The following is a 21,748-nucleotide window of genomic DNA, read 5'->3' as shown; positions in this document are numbered from 1 at the left end:
GAGTGATACTCTGAGACCTTGTTTGTGGGTGTATGGATGAAAGATGCCGAGTCCATCTTTAGGACGGGTCTCAATGCGCCCCCAACATCATCGCAACACCCGTAAGCAACGGTCACTTTACAGCACGACTTTGGATGAAGCCCTGTCATCATCGAGGCCATCGACTCGCTTGATTAGATTCATTTTTGACCTGTTGAGTAATGATGTAGTTCAGCTAGCGCTAAGGTTTGCAAATTTGTAGGAACACTTTCTGGGAAGGCCCCCAAACTTAAGGTAATGGTATTCAAAAAAAATGTAATGAAGATCGGCTACATTGTAAACTCTCTTTAGTATGTTATTGTTTCTGCTAACTCTGTTGATAATGAGTAATTATGTCGTCAATAGAGATTTGACATTGATGGCAATTAATTTTAATAGAATAAACTTACAATGGTCTGACAGAAACACAATATTCATACAGGTTTTCTGCAAACATATTCTTCCTGTATTATCTAGGAAGATCTCCTGATACGTACAGGCCTGTGCTGTGTTGTGTACTGGGTGTTGCGGGTTAGATTAGTCCAGCAGTACAGTCTCAGCAAAATCTGGAAGCTTGTGATTTGCAGCCCCCGTGGCCCCTAGGGCTGTCGGACCGAATGCACGCCGCTGCCGTGTGTCGAGCGAGCGCCTCCCTGACATGACGGAGCCCCAGAGTGTCGGCCGACATCGGCGTAGGAAATGATCTCATGTCAGAGGCTGTTTCACCAGCCAGGTCTGCTCACGTCTGCCGCATGACTGTTGACCGCAGTTGAAATGGGCAGAATTAACTTGAGTATCTGAATGTGCCACATGTTGTTAGTGCAGTCCTGGCTTCTGTGTTCCCATTTCCCAGCATTCCACGCACCAAAAAGCCTGCCTGTAGGGGGCGCTGGCTCCCCCCCTCGCACCTGAAGCACACAGGCTTGATGTGGACCTACTGCCAAGTCATCTGGGCAGCAAGAAGCAGGCCACTAGGCAGGTGTCTGAAGCAAGTACAGGCTTAGCATGTTAGCATATCGTTGCATATTGCAGTGGCCTGACAGTGATGTCATAGGCACGTCCACAATTGGTTCCTTGAGCTGAACATAGAACTCTTTAGTGAGCTGGTCCTTGTCTCCTTTAATTGTGCTGGTTGCAGTGATGTGGGTTTGAGCCCCAGTCAGGTATCGCACTAATTAGGGTGCAGAACATCACTGGTTTGCCTACACATTAAAAACCCACACTTGAATGGCAAAGTAGACATTTTCTTATTTGCCACCCCCCCTCGGATTCCTTTTTCCAGACCTCGCCCCCTCTCCCCCCTCCATCCTTCACATCGATGGGAAAGGTTAAATTATGCAAGATAAAAAGCGCCAGTCAATAAGGAATTTGGATACGTATTTTAAATCATCGGCTCATGCTTCATCGTTTGAAACAATGTCTTCATCATGTCAGTGCTGATGGATCCCCGCACATTTACATAAGTGAAGGGAGCGTAGGAATGTACATACTTTATGGTAAATCTGGTAAGTCTGCTGCTCCTGAAGGCGGCCAGTAGGGGGCGCTAGGTGCATTAGTGCTGGCATCACCTGTGTCAGGCTCACCTTCTCTGGCTGGGGAGGGGGTGGTTAACCGGTGAGGATGGGACGCTGGGGACGGGGGGGGCAAGTGCGCCGAGGCTGCACTGACACTGTCACCGTCACACTCCCTCGCCTCCGACATGCGGCTGTGGCCCGTAATTCGGTTCTGGTCCATTAGCCTACCTGGGGTGCTCTGTAGACAGCTCTGTGAAAAAGGAAGGAGAAGAATGGGGTGGGGAGGGGGGTGCAAGCTGGGACGAAAAAAGAGAAGCTTTTAATTGTTCGGAAAACAATTCGCTCAAACCATATTTGTGGCGCATAGCTAACAGGACTACCGATAAATAAATCATAGCTTAAGACTAGCGAGTCACAATTGAATATTTATTAAAAATAACTGACATGAATCACGTAAAGATGAAAGGTCGTTATTCAGAATGGCAATGAGGCCCCTGACACGCTAACGCAGACACCTCGAACCGAGTCACTTTCATATTTAAGGCCTCTCACACTGATGATGGCTCTCGTTAGCATGCTGTGGCGCAGGGGTAGCTCCGTAAGATCCGCCCCGCCGCTCGCCGAGAGTCTGGCTCTGCGCGCCGACCGCTGCCGCTCAGCGGAGTGAATATTAATCGTGTTTCCCCCGAGAGAGGGACTCGCCGCTAATGCGTTGGCGTGTCATTCGTCTCCACGTTACGTCCCCTTCGAGCCTTAGTGGGCGGCCGCATTTAGAAGTCACCTGACTGGAGTAATTTCAGCCTCGCCTGATACAAGGGAACCAGGAGGAGAGAATAATCTGTTTTACTTCAGATGTCACCTTTATTTAAGGTTCCCTTAAAACTAAAAAGCACCTGGATGTTGTTTCTACAAAGAGGCGCTTTTCTTCAATTAAATCTAATTGTTTTTTTTTTCATACCTTTCCACCGTGGTCTTCCCGAAGCACTTAGCATGAGATCCGGAAGCAGCAGTATCTGTTAACGCAGTGGAAAAATGATATAATGCTATAATCAAACTGATCAGTTGTGATGCATCCCAAGGCAGCTGATTTCCCGGGATCCTTGGGCCGGTTTGTATTATCAGAGCAGGAAGAACCATGAGAGCAGGAGACCTGAGGTCCGCAAGCCGACACAGGTCACGATTCGAGGCGGGCGTGACGTGACCCGGGCTCTCATCTCCTACCCCCTGCTCAGACAGGGGGGGTCGCTATGCTACCAGCGCCCTTTCTAACCATGCTGGGTGAGGTTCCCATGGTGGGTGAGTCATAGGTCAGCTTCCTCCCTCTTCCTTCCCGGGGCCTTTGATGGTGTGACGTCGCAGGCAGTACCAGTGTTTACTCACATCTTACTTCACAAATACCCCCCCGAGTCTCTCACCCGGCCGTTTCCAGCACAGTGCACCGTTATTAAGACAAACCAGTACTGGTTTTTCTAGTACTTAATGGCAGCTGATGGCGGATGGTGGCTGACCGGCAGAGAGATGGAGCTCAGCCTGAAGCTCGCTGGTGTCTGAAAGCAGAACCTTCAAACATGTTGCTTCTGGAAGCTTCAGTGTGAATCCCCTTGGCAACCAAATATGTGACACAGTGTACGAAGAAAATGTTAGGATGCTGTTGGTAAGAATAGCTGGCTTTTACCGCATCGGGATGCTCTCTAAAGGTGTGACAGTAAAACCAGTACAAGTGTGACCAGCTAGTGTGAGAAAGGGTCTAAAGTGTGCTGCCCCCCCCCAATTAAAGTGGTTCATCTCAGGCCAAGCTGAGGCCAGCAAATTTTGTTTCAACGGCACATTTTAATAGGTCGAGGATCTCAGGAGAAGGTGGCTTGAAGCAGCCCACAGCTTGAGCACAGCAGAACCCAGGGTCCAGAGAGTAGGGTCATAGTGCTCCTGGTTACTATCGGGTATCACCATAAGCCCCTCCAAGCATGAATGTGGGCCGAGCAATGAAATAAGAGCAGTGATGGACACGTGAGGGCCGGCCGGCCTGGATGCTGTTCACAGGGATGCAATCTGCCCCTGGTCCTGAGCTGCTCAGTGACTCTCTGTCCCCTGGGGGGGGGGGCGACACTCACCTTCTCGGCTGATGCAGCCCGGAGCCCTAATTGGGTCTCCAGCCGGGTAGGCAGGTGCCGTCATGCCCTCCCCGTGTCACCCCCCCCCCCCCCACTTCCCAGGGCTTGGCCACCCTGGAGAGGCAGGTGCCTGTCGGTCACCGTGGGGGTGATTTATAATCATCTTCTGCCGCTTTCAGCTCCTTCCCTTCACAACACTACCCCCCCCCCCACTGCGACTCGTTCACTCCGCCCCCCCCCCCCCCTCAGGCATTCGTGCCTCAGCAAGGAATAAGCCCAGAAAGGATGCAGATGTGCTGCTAGACAGCTCAGGTTCCTCATGCAGGTGTCACATCGGCATCACGAACCATTTCTCTCCACTGCACTCAGTAACCACAACCATTAGCCCCATTAATAAGTGCAATTGAGCTACAAGCTCATGTTAAAATAGTATATCAGTTATGACAATATTGTTTCATCTAGCAGTTCAGGAAGGAATAAAATATCACCAGATGCAGCCCCCCAGTGTTACTGAAATTCACGGCAATCAACATGCGGCCGTTTGTAACAGTGGGGAACACGAATTTGAGAGACGTGAGAGTGAAAGGGCCCGTCGCGGCCAAACATGGACACCGAGAGCATTTAGCAAAGTGCTAAAAATCCCCAGCGCCACGGCGGCACACGGACACAGAGATTAACATCCCCAGCGACATCTGGAACGTGGCAGGAAGCTCCCGGCGCTCCAACGCGGGACGCGAAGGTTGTGCGTGCGCGTTCATCACGGCACGCCGCGTCGCGCGGAGGAAGCGAATTAGCAGTCTGGAGATGTCTGAAGTGGCCTTCTTCCCAGACGGTTGCTAAAGCCCCCCCCCCCCCCAGCCCCACCTGGGTGTTTATGAAGACGATTATGCGCTAATTTCAGCTCCACCGCAGAAAATGAGCATGGGGAGAAAATGATCACGCGTGGCACCTGATCACTGGAGACACTTAACTCGCCGCAGCCACAGGACGCAGCTCTCCTTCCTCTGCGAGAGCCGCGCACAGGTGTGCAAGACGCATTCAGACAGGAGATACTCGATTAGGATTACCCAGAATGCTGTGCTCATGCCCGACGGAATCCGTGCATTAGACGGCTAATGCATTTAAAACAGCTAAGGCTCACGTTTGTAGCAGCTTTTAATGTCAGGTCACCATGTTATCAGGTTTAATATGCAATAAGCTTATTATATCCACTAATCCCCCTGTGTATCCTCTCAAGGGTTGTTGTAATATACAAGTGTTTGTTTGCAATATGCAGAAAATGTATGTCTTTGCGTCTCTCCACATAATATAATGTGCTGCTGTATGCAAAAGACTCTCCCTCTAGGATCAATAAAGAATATCTTAAAAGGATAAATAGGGTGTCCAACTCCAGTCCTGGGGGGCCGGAGCCCCTGCACATTTTTGGGTTTCCCCTCATTTAACACACCTGATTCAACTGCTTGTGCTAATTACCACGTCGCTCTTGAGCTGAATCATTTATGGTGGAACAGGGAAAGAACTAAGCTACACAGGGCTCCGGCCCCCCAGGACTGTAGTTTGACACCCCTGCTCTAGCATCTATCACCAGAATAATAATATATATTACGCATATAAAACTAGAAGCCACATGAATTTTCATTCTTTAAGTAGTATGTTGACATGTGACCATGTGACCTTCAGATTGGCAAACAAGAATGCATGGAAGCTCTCTTTTCACTCCTAAGACACTTGCCATTCGTTCCTTTAACAAGCGGGGGGTGGGGGATCACAGCAGAACACAGATAAGTGTGGTGCAGCCGCTTCTGCTGGCTGAGGTTAATAAACCAGTCTGTCTGCTTCTGTGAGTCTTTATGTGCTGCCGGGACTTTGCAGTTACCCGCCAGGACCCTTAAGATCTTGAACAGCAAAGGGAAATCGTGTGAGAGCGCGCGGTACAAACCCCACGCGGCTCCTGGCTCCCGGGCCTCCTCTGAATCAGTAATGAAAGTCCCTGCAGCACCTCCTCTACTCCCCTCTCCGTCTGTACGGCTTCCTAGGCTACAAGCTGCCTTTCTCGCTTTAAACAGCCTGTTTTTCTGTTTGTTTGACTCGTTCTCCACACTGTTCCTCCTGCCGCACTTAACTTTTCCATCCATTTCTTTTTTTTTTACTTTCTTTGTATGACACAGGAAATTATACAGAAATGCATTGAAATTAGCTCACCGTTTGGCCGAAGTGCCAGCTGCATTCTGTCACCTCTGAATTCTGGGTTTCTGATTTGGGTTTGAGCAGCCGTGAGTCAGTGTTGATGTTAAAACGAACCTGTAAAATGCACACAGATGCACAAACACACACATGCACACAAAAACAAGCCCAGCGCTGTTCATTTTGTTTGCCGCCGATGATCTCCCTCTGACTCGATGGGTCCAGGAAGAATCGTGGCTTAATCGCGTTCTGTAACAGGTGGCTGTAATTAATTTTTGGATTTTGAATGAAGGACAGCAGGAGAGGCAATATTAATGACAAAATTAGCATGCAGTCCTGCCGCCTCGGTTTGGCTTTGTACATGCACAAAGGCATGGTGCTTTGCCTTATTAATAGTGAGCAGGAATTTCAGCCAACACAATGCGGCGGCCATGAAAGGAGAGAGCGAATGACGATATATCATTTCGTGAACAATCCAGCTGTTCGAATGTAGAAACGTGTGCGATGGAACGTCACGCTCCTCAGCTCGGACAAAAGCGTCCGTTGCGTCCTTCCTGTCATGCTTGTTTAAAGATGCTTCATTTTCTCTCCCCCGCACCTCCCCCCATCTCAGCTGGAGAAGAAACAGGTGACCCCTCCCTTCAAGCCGCAGATCACGGACGACTACGGCCTAGATAACTTCGACACTCAGTTTACCAACGAGCCTGTGCAGCTAACTCCTGACGATGAGTAAGTGTTTGCCGATGCCTCCCTCACCAGTCTGCGGTGATGACTGCATCGCCCTCGTAACTAATCCATGGCCGTCATCGAAACACCCGTTAGTCGCGATCCCGGCGGAGTGCATCTCGCCGTGTGTCTAAATCCCCATTGTTTAGCCAGGCAGGTACAAAATAAATCCACGATCCTACCAAACAATAACACAGCGTGCAAGATTTTCCCCTATTTTCCCTGGGTGTCACATCCAATAGGTCAATATTCCCTAAAGCCTTTGCAGGCCAATTGTTGCTGTTTAAATGCAGTATGTACCTCGTTACTGAAATGTCGTTTGGCTGGATGAGCACCCTAACCATACCCAGGCCTTATTTTCCAGAACACAGGCACACCCTACCCCTCCAATACACAGAGAGGGATTTCCTGTCTTGTTACTTAATTTCTATGCAGGCTACGGCACCGGTGACAACATGGAACCCAGTTACCGGGTGATACTCTGTGGTATAACGCATTATGCCATATGTAACGCACTCTGTCATGTACGGCGCCGTGTGCCAGATGCGTGTGGTTTTTTTCAGGCCGCCTCGCCAGGCGGCCCCCTCTCTCGAGCTCCGGCACAAAGTCACGTCGATGAATCATCCGTCAGTGAAATCCCAGACCGCTTTTCCACATCGAGGACGGCCTCCTTCGGCGTTCCTAACGCCTGCCGCTACATCCCACACGTATAAACCTCAGTGGTGCTCTTTCAGTGACGCACAAAGACTTGAATGTCGCTGACATGTATTTATACTGAGTAAACTTCTGTGGATACGGGCCCGGCATTGTGCTGAGGACAGCGTGCGACCACGTGGAGAAAATACTGCCTCTTTTACCGGGTGAAATGGCGGGTCCCGTTTTAACACGAGGAAGTCGTATTTCTGCCGGAGGGAGACGGGGCCCCAAACATGTACAGTCTGGGTGGTCCTGGGCCCATTGAGCCGCTAAATTCATTCCCTTCTGAGCCCTATTCTGATCCGTTCCTCAGACATCTCGACAGGCCATTGAAAATGCAGAATACCCTTTGGAGCTGGGCAAGCCTACTGTACCCGCGCGTCCGTCGCTCGGTAATGGAGTGTGTGGAAAATGAAGATGGACGCGCCGCTTCCCCCAGCTGAATTCGGGGTCTGTTTGTGGCCCCTTTCCTTTCATCAACCCCCTGAGGCTTTCATCGAATATTCCTCACTTTATTTAGAGAGTTTTTGCAGCTGGTCTTTTAAGTTTTGCCGCACAAAAGAGCTGCATAAAAAAAAAAAACACACACACGCACACAGAAGCAGGTTTGCTTCGATCCTTTCAGTGACTTGGTTATTCAGTCCGGGCCATTATTCCATCCTTGATCAATGTGGACGCATTTTTCTCTCCCGGGGATCTCACGCTAGCAAATTTTGTGAGATCGCATGTTCTAAATGAACTTGGAAAGAATAAGCTAATAGGTTTGGCAGGGGCTACACAGATGGCGCTGCCCTTTCAGGTCTGGCTGTAACTGGAGTCCGAATGACTTCAAACCGGCCGAGATTTACACGCTGGCATTAGGAGAGGAGCACGGGGACGAGGCAGAGACTGTCTGCTGGGGGACTGTCTGTCAGCGCAGTCACAGTGGCCCACATATATTACTCAGGCTTGGTGGGGGGGGGGCATTCAAATATATGAAGGTTAGGAGTCTTTTGGAATGTAATACTGACAATTAATGAGTGTTTTTCTTTTTAATCTGACCTTGGCAACCTAGTTAATTCCAGAAATACCACCGACAATGATACTGACAGGAATGCCGTCGCCCATCTTCTCGGAAGCCCGAGTCTTTAGGCGTGTTCTGTTACGAGACCACGCAGTGTCAAACGGCAATTTACTGCAACCCCCGCACCCCATCTCCCCCCCCCGCACCCCACCCAACGGCATGGTGGGTTTGAAGTTGGATGGGAGATTTCGAACTGGCTTCAAAAGATGTGGCAGCCAAACACTTCAAAGCAGCTCCTTGCTCTGGAAAAGGTTGTCGTCCTACACTTCTGAAGAACGGGGGGGGGGGCGGGCAGGGGGGTGATGTAAACCCGCTTTTGTTTGACAGATTTGGCGGAGGAAGAAAGAAAGGGGGTAAAAAGATGGAGGGGGGGCCCTGGCTTATTAAAGATTTAGTTGTCCTCCGTATGCCGTGCCTGCAAGGTTATAGGTAGAAGGAGATGAAGTGTTTTCCTGGCACAGACGTGACCTCATAGGTCCGTGACGGCGAGCTCCAATGTCCGGGGCCAGGAAAGTGCGGGGCGCCCGGCTCGGGGGGTGCATGAGGCACAGCTGTCCCGCTATCGTGCTAACATCCCAGAGGCCGAGCCCGCCGATGCCCACACAGGTGCAATGTCAAAGCCACCGGCAGCTCCTCCCACCGCGAGTCACGCCAGGATGATGAGAGGAGGGGGGAACCTGCCAGAACGCAAGGGGGGGCTCACGAGGGGGGTTTTGGGGGGGAACCCGGTGCCAGCAGCCCCACACTGCGAGGCACTGGGCTGCTCTTTCCAGTGGATAAACGAGGCGGGGGGGGTAGAGGGCCCTCTGCCAGCTCACCTTATGCCTGTCGGTGAACCCAGGCGCCCCCCCAGGATGCGAGGAGACTCTGTGTGCTGCCCTCCGCCATCCCCCGGCCTCGCCACACCCAGCACGCCAGAACCTCACCCCCCTCCCTCAACAGAACCCTCTGCATCTGCTAACACTTTTAACATGGGGGGGAAAAAAACATTTGTGCAACAGAGAGCTGTGTTTGTTTTGGTCACATCCCAAAGCTTGGCGTTCCCCCCCCCCCCCCCCAGTCCCCGCGTCGCACTGCACTGGGGTGCCGTGTTTGTTGTTTCCCTCCCTCGTAACGGCCTGATTACCTCGCTTTGCGAAGCTCGCATTCGGCCGTCCGTATGGGGGGGTGGGGGGTTCCTCCTCCCATACCTTTTGTTGTCACTCGCGCTGCGCGTCGAGCGGCTGTGACAGGCACGTTTCACGCACACGCTCCTGACGGCGGTAATTATGGAAACGCCGTCTCCTGCATTGTTTGGCAGGGCGAGCCGGTGGGCGGCAGCCGAAGGGGGTGTGTGTGCGCGTGGGTCTACGTGTGTGTGGCCGCGGCGCTGATGCGCTGCCCGTCCAGCGGTTCCAGGCAGAGTGACGTGAGTCCGCGCATATCCCACGTTCCGGTGACACAGCCCCCCCGGCCCACGTCGTGGAGCGGGCCGAGCAGCCATCTGTACCGTGGGTGATGAAAGCCCGGCCTGGTGTTCTTGGAAGAGTGGCACCAGTACATTCACCGCGACAGCCACTTCAAGTGGACTTAGCTTAATTTACAGATGATTACCCACAGTGAGAGTCGACAGATAGGGCAGAATTTTCTTTCTTCCCATGTGAATGCATACAGAGATAAATAGATCCTAAGTACCGTATTCACTGATGTTTATAACACTGAATCCCAAAATACCCACATATGCAACTACCTCATCTTACCTATTTATATTTTAAAATAGTAAAAATTACTCTTTTTAAACACACCCAGAGTAAGTAAATATGTATTTCTGATATTTTTGTAGTCATGTTATATAAAGAGTTTGTGAATGACCCCGCCCCCACCTTATTCCCCCCCCCCCACAGGGACGTCATTAAGAGAATAGACCAGTCCGAATTCGAAGGATTCGAATACATTAATCCCATGTTGCTGACGACGGAGGAGTCGGTATGAAGGAAAAACAGACAGTCTGCACACCTGTGATCGTCCTGGAAGGGAAGGAAACAAAAACATCACACTGACTTCTGGAAGTGGGGTGGGGGTGGGGGGGGGGGCAGCAGTGTACGCAGCTTCTCTCTTGCATGCCAGGTCAAGGAACCCTGTGCAAGACTCTTTTTTTGCGATGGAAACAAACATTATCTTGGGGGAACTGGGTGAACTGCAAAGCAGACAAGAACAGAAAGAAAATGTACAAAATTATATGAAAAAAAATCCCCCCAAGGTCAGTCAGTGGTAGTCTTCCTCAAACCACTCTCCATTTTTATTTTTAATCCTTGTGTTGGGGGGGGGGGGGGGGGCAGCGCTACTGGCTTTATACCTGAGGAAAAAAAGCTTGCTTATCCTGTGCCTGCATCCACAAAGAATTTTCTAGTACACCTGTCATCCCTGGGTAAATATGACAGTCCTGATCCAGAACTTGAATTATTGTGCACTTTTTTCCCCTGTCGATTTCATTTCTCAAAGACACTGGTTATCTTGAAGGAGGTCAGGCCTCTGAAACAAGAATGTACAACGATGAAGGAAAAATATAATAAACTTGTATTATTCTGTAGGTAGCAAACACAAATCGATGCCTTTTATTGATGAAGAAACGGCATGTTTTTATTTCTTTCCTCCGCTAATCGCAAATTCATCTACAAAGGAGTTGCATTTTACTGGCAAGTTATTTTTTCCAAGAGAAACTGGAGATGAAATGATTTCTTAAGAAGTGCCTCAATGATCCAGTATATATTTTCCACCGTATTCCAGATTGCACTTGAAACAATCACTGGGTTAAATTGTAGCTACTTTTTAGAACAGTTTGCCCTCCCCACACAGCCCTGCGTTTGTTTTCGAGCCCTGGTGGTGTGAATGACGGGCCAATTGTCAGGAGTCTTCCCTGTTTTCCCGTCTCCACTGGAATCTACGTTGGTTTAAAATCACACACCGCTAGTATCTCGCCAGCCAATCAGAGTACAGCTGTGATTTATGGCCCATGACGTTTTACATTTAGAAGTATTGCTAAAAGTGTCGTCCATAGAGAACTGGGACTATGATGTGTTTTAGACACGGATGTTGATGTAATAATGAAGATGATGATGATGAGGATGGTGATGTAAAAATGTGTAGCTATGTTGTTTTTGTGGGGTGTATCTAAATTATTTGATGCATTATGTTTGGTAAATGCCCAACTCCTTTGTATAACCATGTCTGATTTGTGATGACTTGGGGGGACTCATTGCATTTGCGTTTGCTTGTTTGTTTTATAACTGCTGTTCTGATTTGCGATTCTCATTCACTTACGCCACTGCAGTTTGACAGCAGCATGACTTTGAGGCAATGGGGCCCCATTTTTTTCCTTCCTGTATAACTTCTGACATCACTCCAGGAGAAAGAGCACTTCCACACCCCCGATGCCCTGAGCACTGAGAACCCCCACCCCATCCACCACCCCCGATGCCCTGAGCACTGAGAACCCCCACCCCATCCACCACCCCCGATGCCCTGAGCACTGAGAACCCCCCCCCCCCAGCACCCACGATGCCCTGAGCACTGAGAACCCCCCCCCCCCCACCAATGCCCTGAGCACTGAGAACCCCCCCCCCCAGCACCCACGATGCCCTGAGCACTGAGAACCCCCCCCCCTCCCCGAAATGCGGGACAGGCAGCCACCAGGTCATGTCACCGCAGCACCCGAACCCAGGTCCTGTAATGCATAACCACACCCTGCCCCCCCCCATTCCATCTGAACAAGGAGCATGAATACCACAAATCTGCAAAATGAACTTACAATTTAAAGTTAAGTTTAGAGTTTACATAGCCTGCCCCCCCCTTCCCGAAGGAGAAAATCTTCAATGCAAATTATTTGATTAAATCTGCCCTATATTAATATGATAATACTATAATAGGATTAATTAGATCCGTCCCCACTCATTTAGCCAATGGGGCTTGGTCGTTCGAGAGCGACAAAGGCGACCGCACCAGATAGTGCAGCTGGCAGAGATTACAGGGCCAAGCTGTAATCGTTTTGATTACATGCCTTCAAAAACACATGATCTCTGCATACAGGGCTAATCACCAGTAATACATATGCGGGTGGTTCCCTGTTTAAGCAACCCTGTGACTTTGGGAGCTCATTTTTAACAGGCTACTGTGATATCACACAACTTTTCTACAGTGGTACTTGACGGCAGAGAGAAAACCTTCTAAAACTGGATTGCTGTTGTTCCTTTGAATTTAGGATACACCTTTATACTTTACAGGTCCTTTGGAGATAAAGGGCAAGTTACGTAATGTATAAAATGGTAAGGATTTAGATTAAGTCTGACACAAAGACCATTCAGGACACAGTCATAGGTATTACATAATGAACAAGAGTGTAATACATTTTAAAGAATTGTTTGACTTGCTCGTCAAACAGATCTCTTTTACAATGCTCTGTATGGCTAATGTGCTAATGACTGGTATGAATGTGCCGTTGAGATAATTGAACCTGCTTCAAACATGTGGACACATTCGCAGACAGTCAGATACTGTAGCTTTGACACTGCTGGAGGCATCGGTGTAAATATTTACAGCTGTGACCAGAAGTCTATCCTGGGTTCTCCTGTCAGACTGAAGGAAGCCTCTTAGTGTCCATGAGCCACGTAGATCCACACTCTAGATACGAGGCCCTCTGTGGCCCCAAGGAGCCACCCCTGCAATAAGCGAAAACCCCCAGTATCTTGGATCGGCACCTGACTTAAGAGAACGTGGTTTTTAAGGTGGCGAAGATGCGTGTTTTTGCCAAATACTGCAACTCTGGTTCTCTGCATTTTTTGTGTTTAAAGTCCAAAGCAAAGTATGTTTTCTCAGTGTGCTACAGGGAAAAATTTTATATTTGAAGCATTTGTTTTATAAATATGTAAAGAGAAAAATCAATCTTCAACGGGACAGCACTGGGTGTCGGACATGGCATCGTTTGGTCTTACAAGATTAGTCTTAAACATCCTAGGTAACACTTGTAAATCGGTAAACGTTCATTGTAATTAATTTGTTTTTTTGGGTGTGAGTTGTATTTTTCTTGCCTCTGAGTTAGTTAAGCAAAGTTTTAACTGTAAAGACAAATAAACTAATACAGAGGATAATCATCTTGCACATTAGAAATTAAAACTGAAAATTGTGTTAATATGGAACATGACGCGTTCTTTAATGCCTTCTCAGACTTTTACAACCAATGGTAACGGCCGTGTTTAAACCAGTAGTAGGTTCTTCCCAGTACCCCCATAACTGTGGTTTTCCTTTCTGACATTTGTTTGGTTCTGCTTGGTCTCTTTTGGGTCATGCAAGTATTACCACATACTTCAGGGGTCCATGGATCTCCCTGCATTCTTTCAATTACTCATTTATCACAGTCAAGGATATCTGGCGATTGCACCTATTAGCATCATGTGGCAATGTAGCGGCAGCTACATTGCCACATGACGCATTGCCACATGATGCAACTGTGGCGATTTTGGAGGAACCCACAGGCACTGGATGAACTTTTTGTGAGGCAACCACACCAGAGAGACCAAGAGAAGGGCTTGGAACACAAAGCGGAAAGTACACGGCCATCTGTCGTCTGAGTTCAGGATCCATGCTGCACTGGCCTGAGTCTCCGGCCTGACGAAGGGTCCTGCTTCTCTGGAAGGTCAGTGCTTCCACATAGCACAGGCTTTCAGTACATAGCATGGTGCTCCAAGAAGATCCGTAATCTCAGGAGAAGCAGAATTGAGGAGGTGTGCAGACAGGAAAGGGCTTCATGGGTAAAAATGAGTCGTCGGGGAAAACAGAATCGCACTCCAAGAAGACTCAAGGCATGCATGTATAGATTCACGTTTTTTTCATCTGGATGCATTTAGCTGTCCACCAGACATTCAAGAGCAGATTGTACAGATAATATTTTCCAGTTCAGTACCCATTTTATAGTGGAACGTCTACTGATGTGATCCAGTTTGAAATAACCTTCCATGGCTCCAACCTGGTAATTGAATCTTCTTGGTAAGATGTTCAGTTTCCGAACAACTTTGCTGTCTGACTCCATGTTTGACATTGACAACAACATATTCCACACTCTACAATGCCAGTGATACAGTAAAGACACAATGAACTGAAATACTTGCAAACGCAATCTTTAGATTGGCATAGAGAAAGCAGAACGGGAGAATGAATCAACCGAAAGACTGGATCACCATGTGACGTCTTCATTCATCTCGGAGAGGCATTTGGCGAGGTGTCCGTCACAGTCCATCTGGCTGAACCTGGAGAAAAGCACATCACAGTCGTGAATGCTGTATACAGACTGACACAGTATTATTTGGGGGGAGGAATTACATAATTCACAGATCGCATGTGATCATAGTAAACGTGTGCATGTGGAAGAACAGTGCCCCTAGCACCGTTAATAATGGTGGTATATCTCAGAGGTATATTTCCAATTTAAAAAAAAAAGTGACCATGATTTCTGCACTGGAGTGCATGACACAGCAGTAGTCGGCAATCATGGTTAAGCAGGGCTACCACCTTTTAACCTACTCAAAAAGGAAAAGGTCTGTGTAGATCATTGGTCTCCAACTCCGGTCCTGGAGAGCTACTGTCCAGTAGGTTTTCTGTCCCACTTGGCTTCTGATGAGCCACACCTGCTCCTGGTATTTACCTGAGAACAGGTGTGGCTCATCAGAAGCCGGGTAGGATAGAAAACCTACTGGATAGTAGCTCTCCAGGACCGGAGTTGGAGACCCCTGGTGTAGATGCACATGCATCAGACGACTCCAAACATGGATTTGTGATATTAGTTGGCGCCCAAGAATCGAATGGTTGCAGTTGATTTGTGGAGCAAATGGTAAAATCAGTCTCTTCGAAAACAAGCACAAATTCTTTAACTTGCTGAATGTTTGCATAATTCTACTGCTGAAATGGTAGAGCAGAAGGGAGGACTTAAACCACACGGCTCCTTGATTGCCACGCCACCTGCTGGCGATCCCGGGTAGTGTGCGCCACCACATGCCTACAGCCAGCATTCCACCAGGTGCAGCTGTGCACACTCTGTTCCTGGGCTCTTGAGTACCTCCCCCACACGTCATGCTTATCTTGCCGAAGTCTCGCCCAACCCTTCAGTCGAAGGGCAGAACGCAGGCAGGAGGCCCGCTCCAGGACAGGCGAACGGGATGTGGTGGGGGGAATGAAATTAGAGCAGATTTTCAATAATGTACTTTCCAAGAACGCCCGCCCGCACCCAGATGGCTGGATGAGTTTGACGGGGGGTGGGTGGGATGTGGGGACTCTTCACTTTCAGAAGCGGTAAAGTAACTCTTCCCGCCCCCCCCCCCCCAGCCCAAATCCCCAAATCTCCATTCCGTGGAACTAGTGATCTCCCGCTTCCTTCTGGGAAACAAGGGGACCCATTGTCCACGGGTGTCTGCGCCAGAGGGCTGCACAGTGCTGTGTTCCCTGGCCAAGGCGTGTGGCTCGGGCTGGTTCTGCTCGTGCTGCCCGGCCTGCCTTCACAGCCCCGTGCTGCCGCCACAAAGTCAGCCTTGTTCGGGCTGCGCCGGCCGCGCCTCTTACCGCGCGAGGACCCCGGCCCTCTGGGCTCCTCACAGTGACTGTACGACCAGCTCCGGTTCACATGCTGGACGTTTGTTTTCATACCTTCTCCATTACCTTTATAACAGATCCCACAGAAGAGGGTAGATCTAAGCACCTTCAGCGAAAATCCACAAGACTCCTAATGATTCAGGCCAGAAGGCAGAAGGAAAGATGACTGGCTCAGAGAGATAACAAATCAGATTGTAGAGGTGGGTCCAAGCAACTAGAGGATTGGTTGGTCCCGCCTCCTCTAATTGCTTTAACCCACCTCCTCTACAATCTGATTGGTTATCTGTCTGAACCAATCATTTTCCCTTCCGCCCTAAGATTACTTATGCAAGTATAACTTCCATGAGCTGAGGTAACACCCAGAAGGGGGCGACCAACCTAGGTCTTAATACAGTTTGCCTCATCCATAACCCTGTTACTGCAGGAATGGATTCACCTGATACTCAATGATAATTACGTCAGGCAGCTGCTTAAAATCGCTGACGTGACTCTCCCGTAGAGATACAGGAGACACAGGAGCGCCACTCTGGGGCTGACATGGTATACGGGGTCATATCAGGTCAGCGCTGCCCTAATGACCGTCTCAGTGCCCTAACCCAGGATGTTAAACTGAAACACTCACTGTGATTATTTAGTTATTTAGCACCGACGATCCTGAGTGACACGTCGGTCATTCATGCTCAGAAGTCACACTCTGATCAGTGTTTCCATTCCTAAATGTTTATGTAAAAATTGGGGGAATGACTTAAAAGATATATAATCACCCCCCCCCCCCCCTTCCGCAACCAAAAGGAAAAAAGAAACACATTGGTCGTCTTATACAACACCCCAGAAACGGGTACTGGAAAACATGGCCCAGCCACCGCAGGAACTCACTCCACATAAACGGAGTACCTCCCGCCTTGCCTGCGTCATTAAAGCGCATCGGATCCTGCACATCTGCAGCTGGCGGGCGCGGCGGCTGAAGAGCGCGAGAGGCGGCCGAGATCGCAGCGCGCTGCCAGCGAACAAAGCGCGTCGACGGCGGGCGCAGCCGGAGCAGACGCGCTCTCGCGGGGAAGGTGTTTATGCGCTGGAACGTGCCGGCTGCCGTCTCCGTGAAGCTAATTACGCCTTTCAAAACGCATTGAACTGCACACAAAAGCGGCAGATCCAGCTTTAAATGGCCGTGATTGCTAGGAAGATGATCAAACAGAAAAAAAAGAAAAACTAAATGCCTGCTAGCCAGGAAGTTTAAGGTACAGTAGTTGATTACCTGGTAAAAATAGTTAGCCACATAAAATAAGTTCTCAAGTAAGAAAACCTCAGAATTAATTGCATAGACTTTACAAGGGCCTAAAATATGTACATTAACAAACCATTGGTCCTGTACATACAGACCATTTAACAGAAAAATTCTCCCCCAGGTTAAAGGCAAGTAAAATATAAGAAGAGTATGTAAAATACTGAACAAGCAAAACAAACTAAATCCACAGCAAAAAAACAAAAAAAAACAAAAAGGATGTAATATCCTCCAAAATATTATAAAATATCCTGAAGTGATTCATAGAATTGTGACCAATATCTGAGCCTGTTTCATTGCAGTCATGTCTGTGTTGAAGACGTGAACTGGAACAGAACATGAATGGCGTTCTGTAGAGCCAATCACCATACAGCATTATTGTAAGGGGGCAGGGCCTTAAAATTTCTCCCGCCTTTGCTCCACTGCTCAGATCTTTATAAATATTTTATTCTACCAAATTCTGCGCCAGCTTCTGTGCTGTTTATTTGTGTGGATGCACCGCGAAGCAGACCCGCATTCAGTCCAAGCAACGGAGCACAATCGTTCATCGTGTCAGACAAAAATAAACAAACAGAGCCAAACAAATGCAATTACACACTTGAAGCGACTGACTAAAATGTCAGATACTTCCTACATTCCTCATGATTCTGCAGCATGAGAAAGATCACACAGTAAGCATGAACAACCATCTGTGAGACAGCAGTGAAGGATGTTCTTAAATCCACAGACTTTATGATGTCCGCATGACTGTAATTTACCTGACTAGACCTGGGCCACATGTGATCCACAGAGATATTATTTACTGGCCGACACAATCGTTAAAAAAAATGGTAAAATTTGATGTATCGACAAGTGCCATGGAGAATCACAAATAGACAGCTACCTCCATATGGCATGTAGAAGGAAGGCCTCCGCCCAGAAATATCACCCTCTATTACAGCTGACATGGGACATGGCCCCTGTTGGATTTGGCCCACCTCAGAAAATAATTGCCCAGACCTCATCTAAATGCATTTCATGTGTGAAAACCGGGACCACGTGGGTTTTTCTGTATGTATCGGTAAACGGCGCTAAATAAACTGACATAAACCTTAAGGCGATGTTTCCCAAATCAGTCCTTCTGGGTCCACCGCATACCGGGTACAGGTGGGCTGGGAGCTGGGAAGGAGCAGAAATGTGGGTTCTGGAGGACTGGGTTGAGATACACTGCCTAAAGGCAATTCGCCAAACGCATAGTGTGTCACCCGCCACAGGTAAGGTGGGTTCTGATCAGCCATTTTATCATTTCACCGATAGGGAACGAGGATGGTGCATGCCGTGTATTCGGTGCTGAATAAAACTGGGAGAGTGTGAAACAGTGCCAGCACCAGGAACCGTCATGGGAGCCTAGCCAAGCAACACCGCTAACTTCATTCTGTCAGAAACCATCCCCCAAAATGCTTAGTCACCACTGATTTTCACGCTGACATTCATTCACCCAGCTGCTTGGCCGTCATCGGCAACTTGCCCCGGCCTTGTTTATGGTATTTAAGGTAAATCATTGTGGAATAGGAGCAACCCGCATGTAAATGTATCCTGAATAGCTCCTGGATAGAGAGGCTAATGGGATAGTGTTACAGGGTCAGCGAATCGAGCTTGTTTATGTCTGAATTTAAATTGTGTATTAGTCATATGAAAGTAGCCGCTTACAGGCCGTGCAAAGAGAGCAAGGAGGCAAGGCGCTACATAAACGATGCTCCATTAACGTACCAGGCGCAGAAAGAGCGCGAGAGTCATGGCACTGAGCCATGATGAGGCCTACAAGGTCTGTTTCCAAAAGGATTCATTGTTTTGAACAGGAAATAAAGCACTGTCCTTTCTGTGTGTGTGTGTGTGTGTGTGTGTGTGTGTGTATGAGTATTTTATTTGGCTACTTATGGTTAAGGTTAGGGCTGGGTAGGGGTTACGGTTGTCATAGTTGGGATTACGGTTTTTCCCATAGAAATGAATGGAGAGTCCCCACAAAGATATGAATATGTGGACTGTGTGTGTGTGTGAGAGAGAGAGAGAGAGAGAGAGAGGCATCAGGCTGGCAATGACGGAATGAGAGCGGATCCATCTCTCCGGAGCAGCCTTACCCGGCAGGGAACGCCATGGTGCACAGGGGGCAGCTTGCCAAGCCGGCGGCCCCTCTCAGATTCCCATCAGCCCCCAGGCACTCGGACTCATTCCGCAGCCCCGTAGGGATCGTCTCCGGGCCGCTCTCAGTCATGCCACACGAGTATCTCTCGCCCGCGGCCGCCCCTGCGGTCCCTGGGCTCCCGCCCACGGCCGCCGCCGTCTCCCGTAAGGCCGGGGGCCGCCGCCCCATCGCCGTGTCCAGACGGACGCCGCCCCCCGCCATCTCTCCTCCTCGCACCTGCCGGCCAGCAGGATCGCAGGCCCGCCGCGCGCTCCCGTCTTTCCTCGGATCTGGCCCGGGATCAGCCGGGCGCAGAGGACTGCTGGGCGTGCAGATGTCCGTGTTGGTGACGGGGCGGACATGCGGATTAACGGCCGGGGGGAAGGGAGGCACCTCGTCGGCGAGGGGGCAGCACCACCGGCCCCCAGCACTCTCGCCGTCTGACGGCTTCTACGGCAGAAAATAAAAACAAAATTACTTCTTTTAAAGGCCGACAAAGTTCACAGCAGGAGCACCGCCGCCCCCCCCCGCCCCACCCCCTGGTTTAAAAAAAAAAAAACAGACAGAAACAGCACATGCATTTAAAGGGGAAGGAAGGACAGGTCTGAGGAATGTAGCCCCACAGCAGCAGCCGTTTCATCACCCCTGCTGACTGTGCCACGTTCGCCACCTTCCCCGCTGCCGCGAGAGATAATGTTCTCCGGCCGAAGCAGTCCCCGAAATGAATAATTTATTAAAATGCGAGTTTGCATCAGCTAACTGTATAAGTGATCAGGTTATCTCCTGTGTGTGTCCCAGAGCTGTCAGCCTCTCAACCCCCCCCCCCACCCCACCCCTCCCCTCCCCTCAAGCCCTCCCAACGATGTCATCTTATCTCAGATGGGCTCCCTTCCAAAGTGGCCACCTTGCGTCAGAGGGAAATAAAAGCTGGAAACGCAGACGCACCGGCGGAGGAGCCGCAGGAAGGACGGGCACAGCTTTCCAGATGTCCTGCCCCAGCTGCGGGACAGCAGCCTTCAAGACAGATGCCCACAGCTGCTGCATCCCCGGGAGGTCGGCCTTATCCCACCATGCATCACTACAAGGGAGAGAAGTTCTCTATGTGAACATAAAAATTATAGGCCCTCCCCCAGGATTGTTCCTGCAGTTATACCAACCAAAAATCGTTTTTGATTATTAATATGTCCCGAAACAAATTGGTGGCACTGTTAACAAACGGATTAATGTAATGTTAGCAGCCGTTAAAGCAGGGAATTCGTCCCAGCTGGATACATTTTAAAATGTATTCAGTTTCTTTGTTTACTCTTTGACGTTATGAACATCCGTTAAGAAAGAAGCGGAGCGACACAAAGTGACACTGCGTTGGCTTCACAGCCGTAACGATCTCATGTGCCCGGATTCCCGGACCTTATCGGGTCAGACGGCTGCTCTAGCCCAGCGCGATCTGTTTGCACCCCACTGCAAAAGGAGCCGGCTATCCGATATATAAGCCGTGTAACACTAACTACCCTAATCCGCCGCTTCCTGCAGTATAAGGATAACCGTGCAGCCCGTGATGATCTTACTGTGCGGCAGGCATCGTGCTCGCCGCGGCACCGGCATGGCCGGCCTGGGAGGCGCTTTGCCGCGGGGCTTTGCGCTCTGTCACAAAGCTGCACTCCTGAGCTGCACACTTCTTCCTCTTCAGCTTCAGTTTGGGACACTTGTCGGACATGACAAGTCTTCAGGTTTCTCCAAACGCGATCCCAGCTAAACACACATGAGATACCCACGTCTTCAGTTAACTAGGCGGAGACAATGCGAAACAGTATAGTAGCATTTTTATATTCGCATGCATGTATGCTTCCCTTCCTAAACAGACATTTTTGAATATGGTGACGATATATTGCGTTGCTGGCTGGGTGTTGTCAATCAAACTTCTTACCGCTTTCTATTGCACAATGTTTAGCGTTGCACCCGCCCATTCTCCATAACTGTGCAACCCGAGGCGCTCATTGGATAGTTGCAGAGTGGAATTGTCTGCCGTCTGTACTGCAGTGTTCCGCGCTGTGTGGTATCGGTAATTTTGTAAATACAGATTCTTGAGTATTTTAATGAATTCTGACGCTTCGCCTTTAACTTCATTTACTTGAGACGTTTATGCCCCTGCATGTATCATTGTTCCAGTTTGACCCCTTTTTTGGCTAATAGTAATTTAAGATAACCATTCCAGTTCACCTTGAGGTGCCGGTCAACCCATTACGTGACGTAATCTTCTGAGTGGGCGCCGAATTCGTCGGACGAGGGGCGCTGCGGTAGCGATTGCCTAGGATACCAGAAGGGCTTCGACCGGCACTGATTTAGGTACACTGTACCTATTCACCGTGTTCTAAGTTACAA

At 49.4% G+C, this 21,748-nt stretch overlaps 2 protein-coding genes across 2 annotated transcripts in view; one reads left to right on the top strand and one right to left on the bottom strand.

Moving 5' to 3' along the window:
• Positions 1–11,813, top strand: part of LOC111859097 (protein kinase C zeta type-like) — a 46,533-nt gene extending 34,720 nt beyond the window's left edge. The window contains exons 14-15 of the mRNA XM_072708562.1: positions 6,441–6,556; positions 10,196–11,813. Coding sequence (XP_072564663.1) covers positions 6,441–6,556; positions 10,196–10,283 — 204 coding nt within the window. The 3' untranslated portion in view covers positions 10,284–11,813. The remainder of the gene's footprint in view (positions 1–6,440; positions 6,557–10,195) is intronic.
• Positions 11,814–12,297: 484 nt separating this feature from the next.
• On the bottom strand, positions 12,298–21,252 carry si:ch73-70k4.1 (FA core complex associated protein 20). The gene is made up of 4 exons (XM_023841427.2): positions 20,935–21,252; positions 20,315–20,447; positions 19,326–19,819; positions 12,298–14,590 (listed from the first exon to the last, which is right to left on the bottom strand). The coding sequence occupies exons 1-4, from the start codon at positions 21,081–21,083 to the stop codon at positions 14,518–14,520; spliced, it is 849 nt and encodes a 282-aa protein (XP_023697195.1). The 5' UTR covers positions 21,084–21,252; the 3' UTR covers positions 12,298–14,517.
• Between the last annotated feature and the right edge of the window lie 496 nt (positions 21,253–21,748).

The sequence above is a fragment of the Paramormyrops kingsleyae genome, unplaced genomic scaffold (genome assembly GCF_048594095.1).
Source record: "Paramormyrops kingsleyae isolate MSU_618 unplaced genomic scaffold, PKINGS_0.4 ups134, whole genome shotgun sequence".
Taxonomy (NCBI): Eukaryota; Metazoa; Chordata; class Actinopteri; order Osteoglossiformes; family Mormyridae; genus Paramormyrops; species Paramormyrops kingsleyae.
The sequence above is the reverse complement of the archived record's forward strand: the minus strand, read 5'-3'. Positions and strand labels throughout refer to the sequence as shown.

Excerpts from the sequence above, each read along its gene's own strand:
- si:ch73-70k4.1 (XM_023841427.2), bottom strand. The coding sequence starts at position 21,083 with ATGTCCGACAAGTGTCCCAAACTGAAGCTGAAGAGGAAGAAGTGTGCA. Across the intron at positions 20,448-20,934 it reads AGCACGATGCCTGCCGCACA|TGATGCATGGTGGGATAAGG; the intron begins GTAAGATCATCA and ends TCTCCCTTGTAG. Across the intron at positions 19,820-20,314 it reads TTCCTGCGGCTCCTCCGCCG|AAGCCGTCAGACGGCGAGAG; the intron begins GTGCGTCTGCGT and ends TTTCTGCCGTAG.